This window comes from Saccostrea echinata, unplaced genomic scaffold (genome assembly GCF_033153115.1).
Source record: "Saccostrea echinata isolate AGI-Se365-2 ecotype Australia unplaced genomic scaffold, CSIRO_AGI_Sech_v1 ptg000022l, whole genome shotgun sequence".
In the NCBI taxonomy this organism is placed as follows: Eukaryota; Metazoa; Mollusca; class Bivalvia; order Ostreida; family Ostreidae; genus Saccostrea; species Saccostrea echinata.
Window position 1 is genome coordinate 3,843,780 of NW_026889771.1, and position 18,611 is coordinate 3,862,390.

General features: G+C 34.9%; 1 protein-coding gene across 2 annotated transcripts in view; it reads right to left on the minus strand.

Annotated features, from left to right (window-relative positions):
• LOC133190245 (receptor-type tyrosine-protein phosphatase epsilon-like) overlaps positions 1 to 18,611 on the minus strand; it is a 91,683-nt gene that overhangs the window by 23,325 nt on the left and 49,747 nt on the right. Inside the window, exon 5 of one of the 2 annotated variants that reach the window (XM_061325754.1) lies at positions 2,957 to 3,069. In XM_061325754.1, the coding sequence (XP_061181738.1) occupies positions 2,957 to 3,069 (113 nt within the window). Of the gene's footprint in view, positions 1 to 2,956; positions 3,238 to 18,611 lie in introns of those variants that run through there. The other variant, XM_061325755.1, reaches the window with a different exon arrangement.

An 18,611-nucleotide genomic window follows, 5' to 3' on the forward strand; every position in this document is an offset into this window, starting at 1 on the left:
GACGAGATATTACTTGAATGTATATACCGGTACCAAAACTTTGTAAATGGATGGCTAATTGAAATGTGTATCAAATCATTGGAAAAAGGGATTATTAAAAATATTTAACATTTCAGACAGTTCTTGTTTTTATATATCATTTATTTCATACAAGATTTTTTTTTCTATGTAAATATCATACTGAAACATCAAGTAATAGAATCAAGCCCCAAATTTATTTGTGTATCTTTAAGTATCCAGAAATCTGACATCTCTTGTCTGGGTAAAGAATTCCGTTTATAGGCCAATACTCTTGATCCACCTGGTACACTGCTTCCAAGCTTTAATCAGTTGCCATAGGAACCATACATCGGACCTGACTATATTTACCATTAAACTTCTCTAATACCATAGAAATGTGACTATAAATAAAATACTGTATTTGTAATGAGAGGTTTTCTCTAACTTGCCCACAAATTGCACACAAAGCAATCTGAATGAATATGAAAAAATAATACTTCAATTTTTAGTATACAATTTGAAACAAATTGCTAAGGATACCACAGCAAGACTTCATCACAAATTGCAATTATATTGGGTTTTTTTAATTTCTTTTTTTTTTTTTTTTTTGCATTAACTCGATCTGTCTGCAAGAAAATTAAACAAATCTAGTGATTTACCTTTGGAGTTCAATCTCTTTTTACAATAAATGCCATTAACCCATGCAACATAAACATTTTTCTATTATCTTTTAAAAAAAAATATATACTTAATAAATATAAATGTCTAGTTTCATTTTCTTCCCCTTATTATCTTTGGGGGGGGGGGGGGGGGGATCTAAAATTGTAATTTCCAAGAATGTGGTGGCTGAGGCCATCATTAAAAATATCTTTGTTTCCCCTAACCCGACCCTAAAATCTAAAGCTGGGTAGGTAAGTAGGTAAATAATTTTTGTTCTGCCAGCAGCTTTGAAAATACATTCTGAAATTTAATGGACTTAATATAAAGTAAAAAAGAAAGCGATTTGTAAACAGAATATATTACAAATGCCATTTAAAAGCAAAATTTAAGGTAAATTAATAAACAACTATATTCAGTTGAACTAGTGAAATACCGTATCTCACACATTTTTTTTAAATCAAATATTTAATCAATAAAGACAAGATTCTCAGATACGCAAAAACCGGACGTCCGAGTATCATTTTTCAAACCAATGCTTACAGACATGCAATGTACTTTTTCAAGGGCCTCGATTTGTGCAGTGGTTCTAGAACGCGTACATTTTGTTTTGGAGTCCCGAAGTAAAGAGCTAGTTCTAAGTCACAGGTTCAAATCCCAATGCGGAACGTTGAGACCGGTCCTTCCAATGAGAGTGTAAAATGTAGCTCTAGTGTCGCAGTAAATGCTAGCATGAAAAAGATCCCTCGCTGCTCAATGGCAAAAAGTGTCGAGTACAAGTCTAAATTTGGAGACTTTCTGCGGGCAAATGTTTAAATCATACATGTAAATGTTTTCATCCCAACAATTCTAAAAGGGATTTAAAACAAAGAAACAAACAATCTTCAAGGGCCTAATTAGAACAAAATACACTGCACTTCTCGGGAAGCTGTATCATGATTTTAAAAAATATTTGGAAAGAGTATGTAAACAATATTTGATTGAGCCAAACCATATCTAAGTTTTATAAAAATGCCATACACAATGTCAAAGTAACGAAGATTAACCCCTGAATAAAAGGCATTTAGAAAGGACGTCTGAATTATTTTCACAGGATGAAATATGCAGACATATTCACAACATTTCCTATGCTCCCATATAATACAATGTAAATGTAGGAACATAGATGAACTGTTTATTAGATCAAAATTAAATAATATGTAGTGAAATTGATTGATATGTTCACAAGGTGCAGAGGTGGGCCCCTCGTCTGCTCATGAGACGGGCCTTACCATGCTTACTAGTACGTACCTTGATTTTTAAAGACAGGTTTGTAAATACCACCGAAACACTCTTAGTCATGGTAATTATTATTAATGAATTGTTTCAAAAGTATGGAATTCTAATGAGCTAAAGGCATAAGTTTGATACGTCGCCGTTGATTAATAACACGAACTGTGACTACAAGTTGTGGACGCCATTTTGTTTCCAACAAACGCTTGAAAATCACAATTTAGAACAAAATCTGCCGTTCTGGGATCTTAATGAAATTGTATTTTATAAAAGTTGATTAACATTAAAAAAAAATTTTTGAATTATCTTCTTTAAAAAAAACTTTTCAGTCAGCGCAATTTTATTGGGTCGGTCGCGTTAGGGGAAACAAAGGTATTTTTTATTTTGGCCTGAGCATTTTATCATTTTTTTTTTTATAACATGTAAATATTGATGGCCCAGTTTAATATGTTGAAGCAGCTGATGCTTCATGCACATAAATTATAATTCTTGCCCAATTTTTACTAAATGTGGAAAAAAAATGTTATTTGGACTTGTATCTATTCAGTAAATTTATGCACACCATTCTCATATATATTGTCTTCATGAAAAATTCTGTCAAATATATAATTAAATATTTTAATAATTGGACTGTGGTCTTTTTTTTTAGTTTTTGGGACAGGTGAGAGTGTTCTATCAATAATAAATAAGACAGATAGAATCAGCATATGTTTTCCTTTGACAATCTCAGTCTCGACAGCACATTTTCTGAATCAATGAAGACCATCATGGAATAAATCATTGGATCTCTGCAATTTTCTGATGCATATACACGCATCATTACACTGTCAACAGCAGTGTTTTGTGCGACTCTACATCAAACTATATCCCACATTTAATCATTCCCCGGGCTGCCCTCTTTTCTTCTTTAGAAAACACAATTTAATTAAAGGGGATATTGAAAAAATATAATATAATTAAATAAAATAATATGATAAAGCTTATTTTTTCCTTAAATAGAATTTTAAAAATTTCAGAAAGAACTCACCCTGACTTCTATGTTCAGCTGTTTATCTGATTTTTTCTGTTTGAGTTTTTGGAGGAACTGTTCAGCTGCGATAGGTTCCCTCTTTACTCCTGCCACCGCCTTTTCTTCCTTCTCTACAGAAGAGTCATCAAAGCCAAATACAGATTTGATACTACTGAGTTGATTGCTAAGAGCCATCAACAATCTCTTGCCCATCTTCCTTAAATGTCTAATTCTCCATTTACTAGGCAATGGCAATTGAACTCAAATGGAAAAATAGAGCATTGCACAAAAATACAGTTATTCCTTGCACCACTACACATCACTCTGTAACTTTTACTGAAAGAAATAAATTTTCAGTTATAGTTTCCCCACCCAATGTGTGCCAGTTTGTCTATCATCATTCCCCCCCAGACAAACTCTGGAGTTAACCATTCATCAGACAATAGTAGTGAACAAAGGAGATCTGCCCTGACAGAAGGACTCTATAGATATATATGTGTGTGTATATCCAATCAATCCATCGATTGTTGACAAAGGAGCTCAGGCATATCTTTTTCAATGTTTCACACCGGGTATCAGGATAGCAAACGCTCCCGTTTTTCTTATGGGTGTATTACATTGGCGACGATCACACGGCTGTTGTATAATACACTGTTAATACTCCAACATGTGCTGACGCTACCACACAATTAACTTAAAGGCTAAAATAAGTCATGTTTCATATGGATTTTTCCAACCTTTACTATGTAATATATACATATACCTGCATGGGATGCACATACATATATATAGTTAGTACATTCACACTTCAAAGAAAAGTCAAAGAATAGGAATGTATGAAAGTTTTGCACAAATCAAATAAACTAGCTGTTCTGTATTAGAAGAGGAAAATCTGAATGTGTCTCTGTCACCAACAATGACTTATAACTCCCACTAGAGCCAACAGATCCGATCTGCTGAAATCTGCCGGCAACCGTCACAGTCCCACCTATTTATACTTGTGTTCACACGATTGTCCTTATAGCAGTGCGACTTTCCACCCTAATTCTCCAGACATCACATCCCTATATGGCAGCACAATGCCATCTGTTCAAGTTGGAACCTCATTTACATAATGGTCCTTCAATAACGAGAGTAAAGATAAATTAATGTAATTACAAAATCTGCACTCTCTGTCTAGAGTTGTCTGATGAATTTCATATTATTTTCTCCCAACACTGATATTGTTTCAATGAAAAAAAAAACGCAATCACAATCAATACTCACAAATAACAAAAGAATTATCTAGCAGCTAACTGGATTGCTAGAAAAAAAGTTAATTACATAGCACATGCTGAGTTGATATGAGGATACAAAACCATTTTGTTTTGCCAGTTTCGAAGAAAATCTCCAGCTAAAGTATTTATACTGCTGCTGAGAATTCAAATTTGTCACCTGTGACAATATGGATAAAAACATAAAAACCATTGAACTCCAGAATCAATAACTTGGTTTTTAAAAACCCTGATCGGATGAGACTGATAGGCAGTGATCAGCAGAGAGACAGTACTGTATTCGCAGTGACAGGATATTCTAAAATTCACATTCTCAGTTGTTTAAACATTGAACTTAGTTGTTTAAACACTGCTGATGGTTCAATAACAGATACAAAGTTCTACCGCACGTGCACTCTTGTCCATTATATATTGAAATAAAAAATTGATTTTGCCATTGTAGCTATGTAATTAAGTAAGTTTAAGTAAGTAAAGTAAGTAAGTAAATAAATAAGTAAGTTTGAAAATATTCACTACTTTGTCACCAAAGTCATACTCTTAATGTCATAGTATAAATGCAAATTGCTCGATTTCAATGTAAAATTCTTTCAAAAATTATAAATGAAAAAGGCTGCTTTTGAAATATGGGTAAAAAATAGATACATGTTTTAGAATTAAGTTGTGCAAAAATGCCTGTACCTGATAATGAAGTTTTAAATCTGTGTAAAAGTGCTTTTTTGTCTTGTAAGCCAAAGTATTTGGCAAGACTTAATTTTTGTGAAAAAAAAAATCAAGAATTGCAATAGAAATGTTAATAAAATTTTATTTTATTTTTAGGAACTATGTTAAAACACAGAACTTGCCTGAGATAGACCTTGGGTTGAGGTCACAACACACCTTCAAAACATCAGTAATATTTGTATGAGGTATAAACTTCCAATGTCAGGCCTCTAAGTGTTGTCTAAAATTTAGGCGCCAGCTGGCGCCTTATCAAAAAATTTTAGTTGCCAATGGATATTTTTAGCAGCCAGGCAATTTTTCAAAGGCACCAACTTTAAAAGTTAACAGAATACAGGGACCCATGATGTGCTTAAGAAAACATGACATGTCCCTTGCTAAAAATAATTTCCTCCTCTTTTAAATTTCTTTTCGTTTTTTCAGAAAAAATGTAAAAAATGTGAAATTTTATGGAATTGAACGATCGCCAAGTCAATTTAAAATGGTCGCCAATTTGGCGAGTTATGGAAAAATTTTAGGCGCCAATCAAAAATTTTAGGTGCCATGGCGACTAAATTAGTCGCCAATTAGAGCCCTGAATGTTCCAAAGACCGGACACGAGTTTAACACTTTTTCTGCCAGTGACATTTGAACTTGTTAAAAGACCTTGGATTAGATCATAACCCACCCTTACATCATAAGCAATCTTCATGTCATTAGTATCAACTTCCAATTAACCTCCTTTTTTGAGTTATACACAGGACACAAATTAACACTTTTCTGCCACTGAACTTGACCTTGCTGGAATGACCTTGGGTCATAGTCAGATCATATGTTATGTCTGTGACAAGTATGAGCATCTGTTCTCCATTACAAGATATAGTCATAACATGGATTAAACATTTATCTATAAGTGACCTTGAACTTGATCAAATGACCTTCAATTAAGGTCATGGCTCTACTTCAGTTCATAAGCAATCTTTATTTGAAGTAAGAACTTCCAATGTTTCTCCATAAAGAAGTTGAACATAGGACAAATACTTGATGCTTTTTCTTTACAGTGACATTGATAAAATGTTTAGTTGGAAAAATTTCCCTTCAAAATTAACTCGAATATGGCTCTTCCTTAAACTGCAGTATTATACACCTAGATAGTTCACTTTGTTCTTGAAATATATTTTCTGTACTCTATTTGTTAAATCAGGTGTTCAATTCTCATCTAAAGAGAAATGTTGCTGGAGCAACAACACTTTTAATGTGCTTTGTTAATAATATCAACACTTTAATATCACTATAAACACTTTAAACATGTGCTTTGTTTTACACTTCATGAACAGAATTTAAGCATCTTTAAAATGAAGAGTAAATTAAGAACAGTCTAGACACCAATTTAAGTTGATTCCTAAGGTTTAGATCAGGGATCAAACCAAAGCCTGATAAACCATACAAAATTATTATGATTATATTATTACGTTTTCAGTAAATTTTTTTCCCTATATGTTTTTCCCCTATTTTTTTTTTTTCGAGCAGCATAATTGTGACTAACCCTGATCCCCTTCCGTTTCACAGTAAGTTTGTTTACATGTACTTCCATAAGGCCAAACAAAAAAATATGTGTGGTTCCGGTTACACTTCCAAAAAAATTAGGGTAGGTAGGTAGGTTTTTTTTTTTTTTTTTTTTTTTAAACAAAATGATTTTCTTAATTTTTTCTAAATAATACCTATCACTGCTTTGCAAATGGCATTTAGATGTGGTGTGATAATATACTAGTCAATATTGGTAGGGGACACCTACATGCTAGCTTGCTTTGGATTTAACACTATTAAACACTTGCACTATGTTTTGCAAGGAGGCCGTCATTGTTGAAACTAAAACTTAAACTGGAGCCATTGATGAAAATCGGGGGAAATTCTGGAAAAAAATATGAAAATTGCCAAAAAAAAGTTTAGGGTCGGGGGTATCAAATAGGGAAGGTCAGGTAACCGGAACCACACATATTTTTTTATTTGGCCTAATTTCAGTCTATAAGTTCTCATTTGTTCTTTTTTACTTACAACAGTACACTTTTATTAGATAATCTTGGAAGAATGAATAGCATGTACATAAAATTTTGACAGTTTATTTATTACTGTATAATTATGTTTACCTACACTGAAATTTCTCAGAGATGCCAATAGGTAGATTGAATATGTTTGCTGCTTTGCTGTGTAAATTTGCTATGCAGCAGCATTCATCCGATTTTTTAACCATACAGTATATATATATATATATATCTATATATATCAACCAAAGGTCTCTGACAAGACTGAAGCTCTACTGGTGTGTACTTGGTGTATTAAAGTATAGTGTACTTGTGTACCAATTAAGTCTTACTGAAATTGGACCAAAACTGTAGGAGTAGTGTTTTGAAAAAAACTCAAAGAAATTTCTATTTTAAGTAACCATGGCAACACAGATTGAAATCAAAATCAATAAACAGAATTATGCATCTTAGTATAGTGTACTTGTGTATCAAGTCTTATATAAAGTGGAACAAAATGTAGGAAGAGGAGTGTTTCTTGTCTCTGATCAGTAGAGCTAAAAATGTAGTTGTTTTGTTTGTGTGTTAGGGGAAAAGGGGGGGGGGGGAACAATGGAACATTTAAAAAAAATCTTTGAATATAATATATTTAGGGGAAATTCATTTAGGGTAATAATCCGTGTTGGATTACCATCCTCCTACCCTCTTCCTCATACAGTAGTATTGTGATGGTTTGGATGCATTCTCTTTAGAACATTTATTTTTCTGGGTCCCGTTTTACTAAAGAACTAACGACCAAGACAAAAATTTAATTTCACAAATAACTCTGTTTTTTAAATTACTTTGGAAATCTTTTTGATCTTTTTAAAGAGAAGTTTGGAAGAAGAATTAATGAATACAATTTTAAAACAGAATTATTTATTTTGCAAGATTTTACAAGCAAGTAAACTTTTTCGGGTCTTAGTCTTAAGTTCATTTATAAAACGGGCCCCTGGTAGTTAATATTTAGGACATAAATTCTCGGTTATAAAGAACTTACTTATAAGGATATTTCACTTATAAGAAACTTTCATGAACCCCATAGCAGACATTTCACCATTTTCCTTGAACAAATATTCAAAGTCCCTTTGACTTTCTTACAACCAGGTTCTACTGTATATTTTAAATATATTCTCATGCCTGGAGTGAAATGACCTATGTAAAGAGTGCAATGACCAAGATGAAAAATATATGGGGGAAAACCTAGGTGGAACAAGCAGGAGATGGAATTGCCTGCATTATTTTGAAACACTTTAAGGAGTGATGTTTCAAATAATAGCTTAACTAATGGACATGCAAGCACTCAACAATAAAGACAACTGACGCCAAAGTCTAACACTGCAATGTAAACAATGAATGGAGATTTTTATGCCAAGAATGTAACTTACCATATATGAAGTCAACACAATAATAATTAATATTAATGTTGTGTTTTTGCATGTACCAAAATGTATGGTCAAGGTTTTGACACATAATGTTCTTCAGTTAATGAAAAGTATTTTTCAACACTTTCACTAATTTTTATGCAAAGCAAAAGCCAAACAAATCATCACAAAAATAATATGATTTCCAAAACAGGACAAGGAGCAAGAAAATGACTTTTCTCATCATGAAGCATGAGAGATATTGTAGGGAGATATTGGTCTTGCTGGTGTTAAAAGCTATAAGTGGTTTATCATAATGAAGTTAGATATTGATCATTCCCTGAATAAGTTGATTAATAATTCATTTCATCATCAATACAAAATATATTTCTCGTATCAGCAGAGAGAATAATTGTTTTACACCAGACGAGAGAGGACGCAAGGTGAGAATCTGTGACAACCTCCATGATATTAAACCTCTATCCCACACCGCTCTTCAGAGTTTATTTCTCACGGAGACGCCACATTTGAAGTCAACATCGCATTAAATCACTCACTCTATCAGTAACTGTCTCAGGGAAAAAGCATTAATTGTGCCAATTTTTTTTCCCTATGTGATGATACATGGTGCACTCAAAACAATAAATAATCGGAATTAATCTCTCCATTTTACATAGGGGATAGAGAATTCACTCTGTGATTGATTAACGTTAATACTGATCTGTCCTCAACCTCAGCCACCCTGAAAAAGGCCTGAAAGAAGGATTTTACAACTAGATCATTATATCGTGTCATAAAATGCAGTATTTGCACAGCAAAAAAAAAAAAAAAAAGGAGGAAGGAGGGGGGCTGGACTGCAAAATTTTAACAAAAATAATATTGTTCACACTCAAATTGAAAGATCAAGTAAAAAAGGAATTTTTCATTAATCCAATTAAATTTCAAAAATTTTCCTAGCATATATAATTTGAATGTCATTTTAGCTTCAAAAGTGTTTTGTTTCTTTTTTTTTTTTTAATGTTTTATAGGTTTTGTTTCATATCCTGTGGGCATAGGTGTAAGAATAACAATCTAAGTGATGGTGTGCTCGATTTATAGAGGGAGAAAACAAAAAGAATTCTTATTAATCATTACATTATCCAAAAATTAACATACCATATTCAATTCAGCAATGAACTCTTATATGTCCAGTTCAATAGACATTTGCAGATTCATATATAAATAAAAATGAAACAATTTAGTGTTTTCTTTTCATTTTTTTCAGGGGTGAATAATTTTTGCCCAATTATCTAAGTTAATGCAATTATTACTATAGAGATGCATCAGACTGATTAACTTTTCTACTTTTATACTAGGACACTACTACAAAATATATCACATATTGAACCTTTTTTACAATGTCATTTTAAACAATAAAATGCTTTCTTTGGTTGTTAGTACGGGAATTAATGTTGCAGCTGTTGCAGAAAAAATGCATAACCCGCATAAGCGGGTTATATAATTTTTTCCTGCAATAGCTGCAATGTTAATTCCCGTACTAACAATCAAAAAAGACATTTTATTGTTAATATTTATATCTGTACAAATAATCATTTAAAGTAGGATTTAGTAGATGAAATAGTGTGTTAATGATATGTACATCATTGTACGTTTCATTGATGGAACAGACACTGCTCAAGAAATCATTACAGGTGATATGCTTAATGTTGTTTACTGATAAACAGCAATGGTTTTCTTAAGAAATAAAGGAGATAATATTCAGTGGATGTAAATATATAATCATGAATGCATAGTTGCATACAAGAATAGATAAGTAATTCCAAAATTTTTATCAATTCGCAACAGCAGCATCTAAAGAATCATATAAACTAAAAAAGTCTAGTCACCCAGAGGGATGATATATAAATGCAGTCCAGCCACATCAGAGAGAGTATCTACAAATACAGTCAGGCCACATCAGAGAGAGTATCTACAAATACTGTCCAGCCACACCAGAGTGAGTATCTACAAATACAGTCCAGCCACACCTGAGTGAGTATCTACAAATACAGTCAGGCCACATCAGAGAGAGTATCTACAAATACTGTCCAGCCACACCAGAGAGAGTATCTAACAAGAGGTCCATGGGCCACATCGCTCACCTGAGCACATTGGCTAGGCAAAAGCACAAATCAGTTCAGTATTGAAAAGACTGGGGGAGGGGGGGGGGGGGGGGGCTTGAATTTTAAACTACCTGATGATGCTTCCATGTCAATGTAACAAATGGCTTTGTTGTACTTGAGAAGATTTTTTAAAAAAATCCCATATATTCCTTTGTAAAAATTTGATCCCCCATTGTGGCTCCTCCCTATTCCAGGGGTCATCATTTGAACAAACTTGAATCTACACTACCTGAGGATGCTTCCATATCAATATGACTAAACATAGCTTTTCTGTTCTTGAGAAGAAATATTTCTTCTTTATGTTCTTATGTTAAACTTTCCATTCCCCATTGGGCCCCACCCTACCCGTGCGGGTCATCATTTGAACAAAATTGAATCTACACTACCTGAGGATGCTTCCATATAAAAATGACTAATCATGGTTTGCAGTTCTTCAGAAGAAGATATTTTCCTTTATATTTCTATGTAGAACTTTGATCCTCCATTGTGGCCCCGCCCTACCCCCGGGGGTCATGGTTTGAACAAACTTGGATCTACACTACCTGAGGATGCTTCCACATAAATATGACTCATCATGGCTTTGCTGTTCTTGAGAAGAAGATTTTTAAAGATTTTTCCTATATATTTCTATGTAAAACTTTGATTCTCCATTGTGGCCCCGCCCTACCCCCAGGGGTCATGATTTGAACAAACTTGAATATACACTACCTGAGGATGCTTCCATATAAATATGACTCATCATGGCTTTGCTGTTCTTGAGAAGAAGATTTTTAAAGATTTTTCCTATATATTTCTATGTAAAACTTTGATCCTCCATTGTGGCCCCGCCCTACCCCCGGGGGTCATGATTTGAACAAACTTGAATGTACACTACCTGAGGATGCTTCCACATGAGTTTCATCTTTCCTGGCCCTATGGTTCTTGAGAAGAAGATTTTTAAATGATGCCATTATTTTTTCAGTAATTCCTAATTATCTCCCCTTGAAAGGGGGCGTAGCCCTTCATTTGAACAAACTTGAATCCCCTTTACCCAAGGATACTTTGTGGCAAGTTTGGTTGAAATTGGCCCAGTGGTTCTTGAGAAGAAGTCGAAAATGTGAAAAGTTTACAGACAGACAGACGGACGCCGGACAAAATGTGATCAGAAAAGCTCACTTGAGCTTTCAGCTCAGGTGAGCTAAAAATAGTCCAGCCACACCAGAGAGAGTTACAGTCCACTCACATCAGAGAGAGTATCTACAAATAGTCCAGCCACACCAGAGTGAGTATCTACAAATGGTCCAGCCACACCAGAGTGAGTATCTACAAATACAGTCCAGCCACACCAGAGTGAGTATCTACAAATACAGTCCAGCCACACCTGAGTGAGTATCTACAAATACAGTCGAGCCACATCAGAGTGAGTATCTAAAAATGGTCCAGCCACACCAGAGAGAGTATCTACAAATACAGTCCAGCCACACCAGAGTAAGTATCTACAAATACTGTCCAGTCACATCAGAGTGAGTATCTACAAATAGTCCAGCCACACTAGAGTGAGTATCTACAAATACAGTCTAGCCACACCAGAGAGAGTATCTACAAATACTGTCTAGCCACACCAGAGGGAGTATCAACAAATAGTCCAGCCACACCAGAGTGAGTATCTACAAATAGTCCAGCCACACCAGAGTAAGTATCTACAAATACTGTCAAGTCACATCAGAGTGAGTATCTACAAATGGTCTAGCCACATCAGAGTGAGTATCTACAAATAGTCCAGCCACACCAGAGTGAGTTTCTACAAATGGTCCAGCCACACCAGAGTGAATATCTACAAAAAGTCCAGCCACACCAGAGTGAGTACCTACAAATAGTCCAGCCATATCAGAGTGAGTATCTACAAATACAGTCCAGCCACACACCAGAGAGTATCTACAGATGGTTCAGCCACATCAGAGTGAGTATCTACAAATACAGTCCAGCCACACCAGAGTGAGTATCTACAAATGGTCCAGCCACACCAGAGTGAGTTTCTACAAATAGTCCAGCCACATCAGAGTGAGTATCTACAAATACAGTCCAGCCACATCCGAGTGAGTACCTACAAATGGTTCAGCCACATCAGAGTGAGTATCTACAAATACAGTCTAGCCACACCAGAGAGAGTATCTACAAATACTGTCTAGCCACACCAGAGGGAGTATCAACAAATAGTCCAGCCACACCAGAGTGAGTATCTACAAATAGTCCAGCCACACCAGTGTAAGTATCTACAAATACTGTCAAGTCACATCAGAGTGAGTATCTACAAATGGTCTAGCCACATCAGAGTGAGTATCTACAAATAGTCCAGCCACACCAGAGTGAGTTTCTACAAATGGTCCAGCCACACCAGAGTGAATATCTACAAAAAGTCCAGCCACACCAGAGTGAGTACCTACAAATAGTCCAGCCATATCAGAGTGAGTATCTACAAATACAGTCCAGCCACACACCAGAGAGTATCTACAGATGGTTCAGCCACATCAGAGTGAGTATCTACAAATACAGTCCAGCCACACCAGAGTGAGTATCTATAAATGGTCCAGCCACACCAGAGTGAGTTTCTACAAATAGTCCAGCCACATCAGAGTGAGTATCTACAAATACAGTCCAGCCACATCCGAGTGAGTATCTACAAATGGTTCAGCCACATCAGAGTGAGTATCTACAAATACTGTCCAGTCACACCAGAGTGAGTATCTACAAATGGTCTAGCCACACCAGAGTGAGTTTCTACAAATACAGTCCAGCCACATCAGAGTGAGTTTCTACAAATAGTCCAGCCGCATCAGAGTGAGTATCTACAAAGACAGTCCAGCCACACCAGAGTGAGTATTTAGAAATAGTCCAGCCACACCAGAGTGAGTATCTACAAATAGTCCAGCCACATCCGAGTGAGTATCTACAAATGGTACAGCCACACCAGAGTGAGTATTTACAAATACAGTCCACTCACACCAGAGTGAGTATCTACAAATAAGAGTGAGTATCTACAAATACAGTCCACTCACACCAGAGAGAGTATCTACAAATACTGTCCAGTCAGACCAAAATGAGTATCTAAAATACTGTCCAGTCAGACTAGAGATCAGTTTCCTTAAACTATCAGACTGCTTGACATAATCTGTTTCTTTATTCCTTCAAACTTCTTGATCTGGTTTTTTTTTTTTTATCTTTTTCCATATTTTTTTTTTTATTTCTTTTGTCATTCTGTTTCGCTACAAGAATACTGTGACCCCCATTCATTATACATTAATGTTGAAGAATTATATATTAAGAGCTTACTGCTGAGATAGGTATTCAAACATGGGGAGATAATGTAAAATTTAACTACACCATTAGGACAGTGTAATTTCACAACTCCTCTGTAGTGAGATCAAACTGACCTTTAACCTTCACTTATCACCTTGAAGTTTAATTTGCTCAATATCAAGTTTCTGTCTTAAACACTTCATAAGTTATGACTAGGTTTAAAATTGTGGGCAGAAGGTTTGGATTGACAAAAACAAGACAAATAGATAGACCAAATTTATATTTACTATATTGTTCATCAGGGTTCTCCATGACCTGTTTTACTGTGTCGGCCCCGACACAGTAAAATTTCCCCAGACACAGTAACCATTCAATTTTTATGTGTGCGACACAGTAAAAATTTTGCGACACAGTAAGATCTGTGATAATCAAAACATAAATTTTCTCTAACTGAAACTTTAATAAAATAAATCTACTATCTTTCAATTTTTAAGGCAGAACACTTAATTATCTCTTATAAGGGCACTTTATCTTGCTTCTCCTTGCATAATCAATTATCTCCTAGACCCTCGCTGGACTTTACGTATGAAGGAACAAAGACAAATAATTTGTTTTCAAACTTCCATGTAACTATATAATTGCTAGTTGCATTTTTAAATATTATTTAGAAGTTAAAAATTTATTATAAATATATGTCTTTATACTTCAGAACCACATCTCTAGAATTATGTTGGCACTGTGAGTAAAACATCTACCGTAATCGTTTAATTGATGTAAATGTATTTTGAAGAATTTTAAGGCACCCCCTACAAGTATTTTACTATTCTAAAGTTTCTTTTTTTTAAATTCGGTAATTCTATCAACTGACAAAAATCACGGCAAATTTACTTTTAAAGATGGTAAGTAGATCGACTGAAAGGCAAGGCCTGATCAACCACAAATCAGACCTTTCAAACAATGCAAGTTTGACAAGGCCTGATTGAACAAGAACTCAGACCTCACAAACTATGCTAGTTAGGCAAGGCCTGATCAAACACAAACTGAGACCTCCCAAACAATGTAAGTAAGGCAAGGCCTAATCAAACAAAAACTCAGACAAATCAGACCTCACAAACAATGCAACTTTGACAAGGCCTGATTGAACACAAACTCAGACCTCAGAAACAATGTGAGTAAGGCAAGGCCTAATCAAAAACAAACTCAGACCTCGCAAACAATGTGAGTAAGGCAAGGCCTGATCAAACACAAACTCAGACCTCGCAAACAATGTGAGTAAGACAAGGCCTGATCAAACACAAACTCAGACCTCGCAAACTATGTAAGTAAGGCAAGGCCTTAATCAAACACAAACTCAGACCTCACAAACAATGTGAGTAAGGCAAGGCCTGATCAAACATGAACAAAGACCTCACAAACAATGTAAGTAAGGCAAGGCCTTAATGAAACAAAAACTCAGACCTTGCAAACAATGTGAGTAAGGCAAGGCCTGATCAAACACAAACTCAGACCTTGCAAACAATGTGAGTAAGACAAGGCCTGATCAAACACAAACTCAGACCTCACAAACAATGTTAGTAAGACAAGGCCTGATCAAACACAAACTTAGACCTTGCAAACTATGTAAGTAAGGCAAGGCCTTAATCAAACACAAACTCAGACCTCACAAACAATGTGAGTAAGGCAAGGCCTAATCAAACACAAACTCAGACCTCGCAAACAATGTGAGTAAGACAAGGCCTGATCAAACACAAACTCAGACCTCACAAACAATGTAAGTAAGGCAAGGCCTTATCAAACAAAAACTCAGACCTCGCAAACAATGTAAGTAAGGCAAGGCCTTAATGAAACAAAAACTCAGACCTTGCAAACAATGTGAGTAAGGCAAGGCCTGATCAAACACAAACTCAGACCTCGCAAACAATGTGAGTAAGACAAGGCCTGATCAAACACAAACTCAGACCTCACAAACAATGTTAGTAAGACAAGGCCTGATCAAACACAAACTCAGACCTCGCAAACTATGTAAGTAAGGCAAGGCCTTAATCAAACACAAACTCAGACCTCACAAACAATGTGAGTAAGGCAAGGCCTGATCAAAAACAAACTCAGACCTCACAAACAATGTTAGTAAGACAAGGCCTGATCAAACACAAACTCAGACCTCGCAAACTATGTAAGTAAGGCAAGGCCTTAATCAAACACAAACTCAGACCTCACAAACAATGTGAGTAAGGCAAGGCCTGATCAAACATGAACTCAGACCTCACAAACAATGTAAGTAAGGCAAGGCCTGATCAAACACAAATCAGACCTCACAAACAATGCGAGTAAGATAAGGCCTGAATAAACACAAATTTAAGACCTCACAAACAATGCTTGTAAATGAGAAGAAAATCACAGCCTGGGGTAAAAGTGAAAAAGTTCACAGAATGCAGATCAATACAAAATTGCACAATTATCACATTAGTTTGGTATCTAACAGTCATGAGATATTGGCCTGATTGGGTTATAATGGTCTGGTGAACTGGGGTCACTTGTACAGTACACCTCTACTGGGTGTGATATTAGTACTTTTTCCTTCCTTATTTCATCCAAATCTGTGTTAAATGGAGATGTGATGAATTCATTAATTTCTGCACCTATTATTGAGCAAAAATACTGTAATAAAAAACCTAAAATATTCCACATGACCCTAGCAAACCAAACCTTCTTAAATGAGGCATCCCTTTATTGTTTATAGACTCAGATGGTGAATAAAATGACTTTAAAAAATATCTTGTTTAATAAAAATATTTAATCAAAAAAAAAAAACAAAAACAAAAAAAACAATTCCCAGCTGAGAAGTCTAATAGTCCAATCTCAAATGCAATCATATGAAAACGTATCAATACTTAAATTACAATTGGGATGTATTTGTAAAACACAATTCATCTAGGGAGAAGTATTAACTAGTTCTTGGATGTGACCTCTCTTCTTGTGACCTTGTGCATACATTCAAAACAGTTCAGATGTACCATAAAGGTTAAAATGGGCACACAGCAAAAAAAAAAACAGAAGTCTCTGATGAGACTGTAGCTCTACTGGTCTGTACGTATAACAAAGTAGCACTTGGATTTGAAACTTTGCAGCATGCAACAATAAATAGAATTATGTACATGTATCTTAATGTAGTCTACCTCTGTGCCAAGTTATATTGAAATCAAACAAAAACTGTAGGAGGAGTAGCGTTTTGAAAGTATTTCACAGAAATTTCTATTTTTAATAACCATGACAACACCATTCACTGAAATCAAAAAACGAAATACATCTTATGTATTGTAGTGTATTATAATTGTGTGCCAAATTTAGTTGAAATCAGATCAAAACTGTAGGAGGAGTAGCGTTTTAAAGGAATTTCACAGAAATTTCTATTTTTAGTAACCATGGCAACATCGTTGATCTAAATAAAAAACCGATGCACTAAATTATGTATTTTAGTGTAGTCTACTTGTGTGCCAAGTTATATTGAAATCAGACCAAAACTGTAGGAGGAGTAGTGTTTTAAAGGAATTTCACAGAAATTTCTATTTTTAGTAACCATGGCAACATCGTTCATCGAAATCAAAAAATGATGCATTAAATTATGTATTTTAGTGTAGTCTACTTGTGTGCCAAGTTACATTGAAATCAGACCAAAACTGTAGGAGGAGAAGTGTAAGGAATTTCACAGAAATTTCTATTTTTAGTAACCATGGCAACACCGTTCATCAAAATCAAAAACCGATGCACTGAATTATGTATCTTAGTGTAGTCTAATTGTGTGCCAAGTTATATTGAAATCAGACCAAAACTGTAGGAGGAGTAGCATTTTAAAGGAATTTCACAGAAATTTCTATTTTTAGTAACCATGGCAACACCGTTCATTGAAATCAAAAACCGACGCACTAAATTATGTATTTTAGTGTAGTCTACTTGTGTGCCAAGTTATACTGAAATCAGACCAAAACTGTAGGAGGAGTAGCATTTTGAAAAATTGTTTACAGACAGATGGACAGACAGACAGCTAGACAGACAGACGGATGGATGACGGACACCTTACTATTGCATAAGCTCTTCTGGTCTCTGACCAGTAGAGCTAAAAATCAGAAAAACAAGCCAAGAAAACATTATGTTCCTCTTCTTTCATCTTGAAGATAGGTACTGAATTATATGATTACTGTCGGAATTAAATCAGACATCTTGTGAAAAATAAGATCGTAAAGAACATATGCAAAGAGCAGAAAATGACAATTAACCAGCCCACTTCTCAATTCCATCAATCTTTTGACTGTCAATAAATTATAATTAACAATTTTGTGCATGTTTATTTGTATTTGCAAAAATATTTTTCTTAAAAATAAATCAAAAATAAGAGTTTTCTAAATTTGTTTGTGAGAGATTTTTTTACTGTTACAGTACGAGGGGTGATCAGAAAGTTCGCGAACTATCTCTACATTTACAAAACCACAATTCAGATCAGAATGAAATTTGGCACACATATAGTCATAAACATGTTCTATAAATAGCAGATGTTACGTAATGTTTTGCTCCATGTTTATGATGTCACAATGTGAAAATGACGTCAGTATGTAGATGACTTGTGACAAAAAATGGTTGACTCAGTCGTATTAAAGCAACGAACGACTGTAAAGTTTAACGTAATATATCTTCGAAATTCCTTCACAGTTACATATAATAATTTGTACAAGGTTTGTGAAGACAAAAGCCTTGCCAGAAGTTCAATTTTTAATTGGATTGATTATTTTAGTGAAGGAAGGGAGATGTTTGTTCTGGTGCCCAGTGAAAGTAAGCTGGAGAAGAGA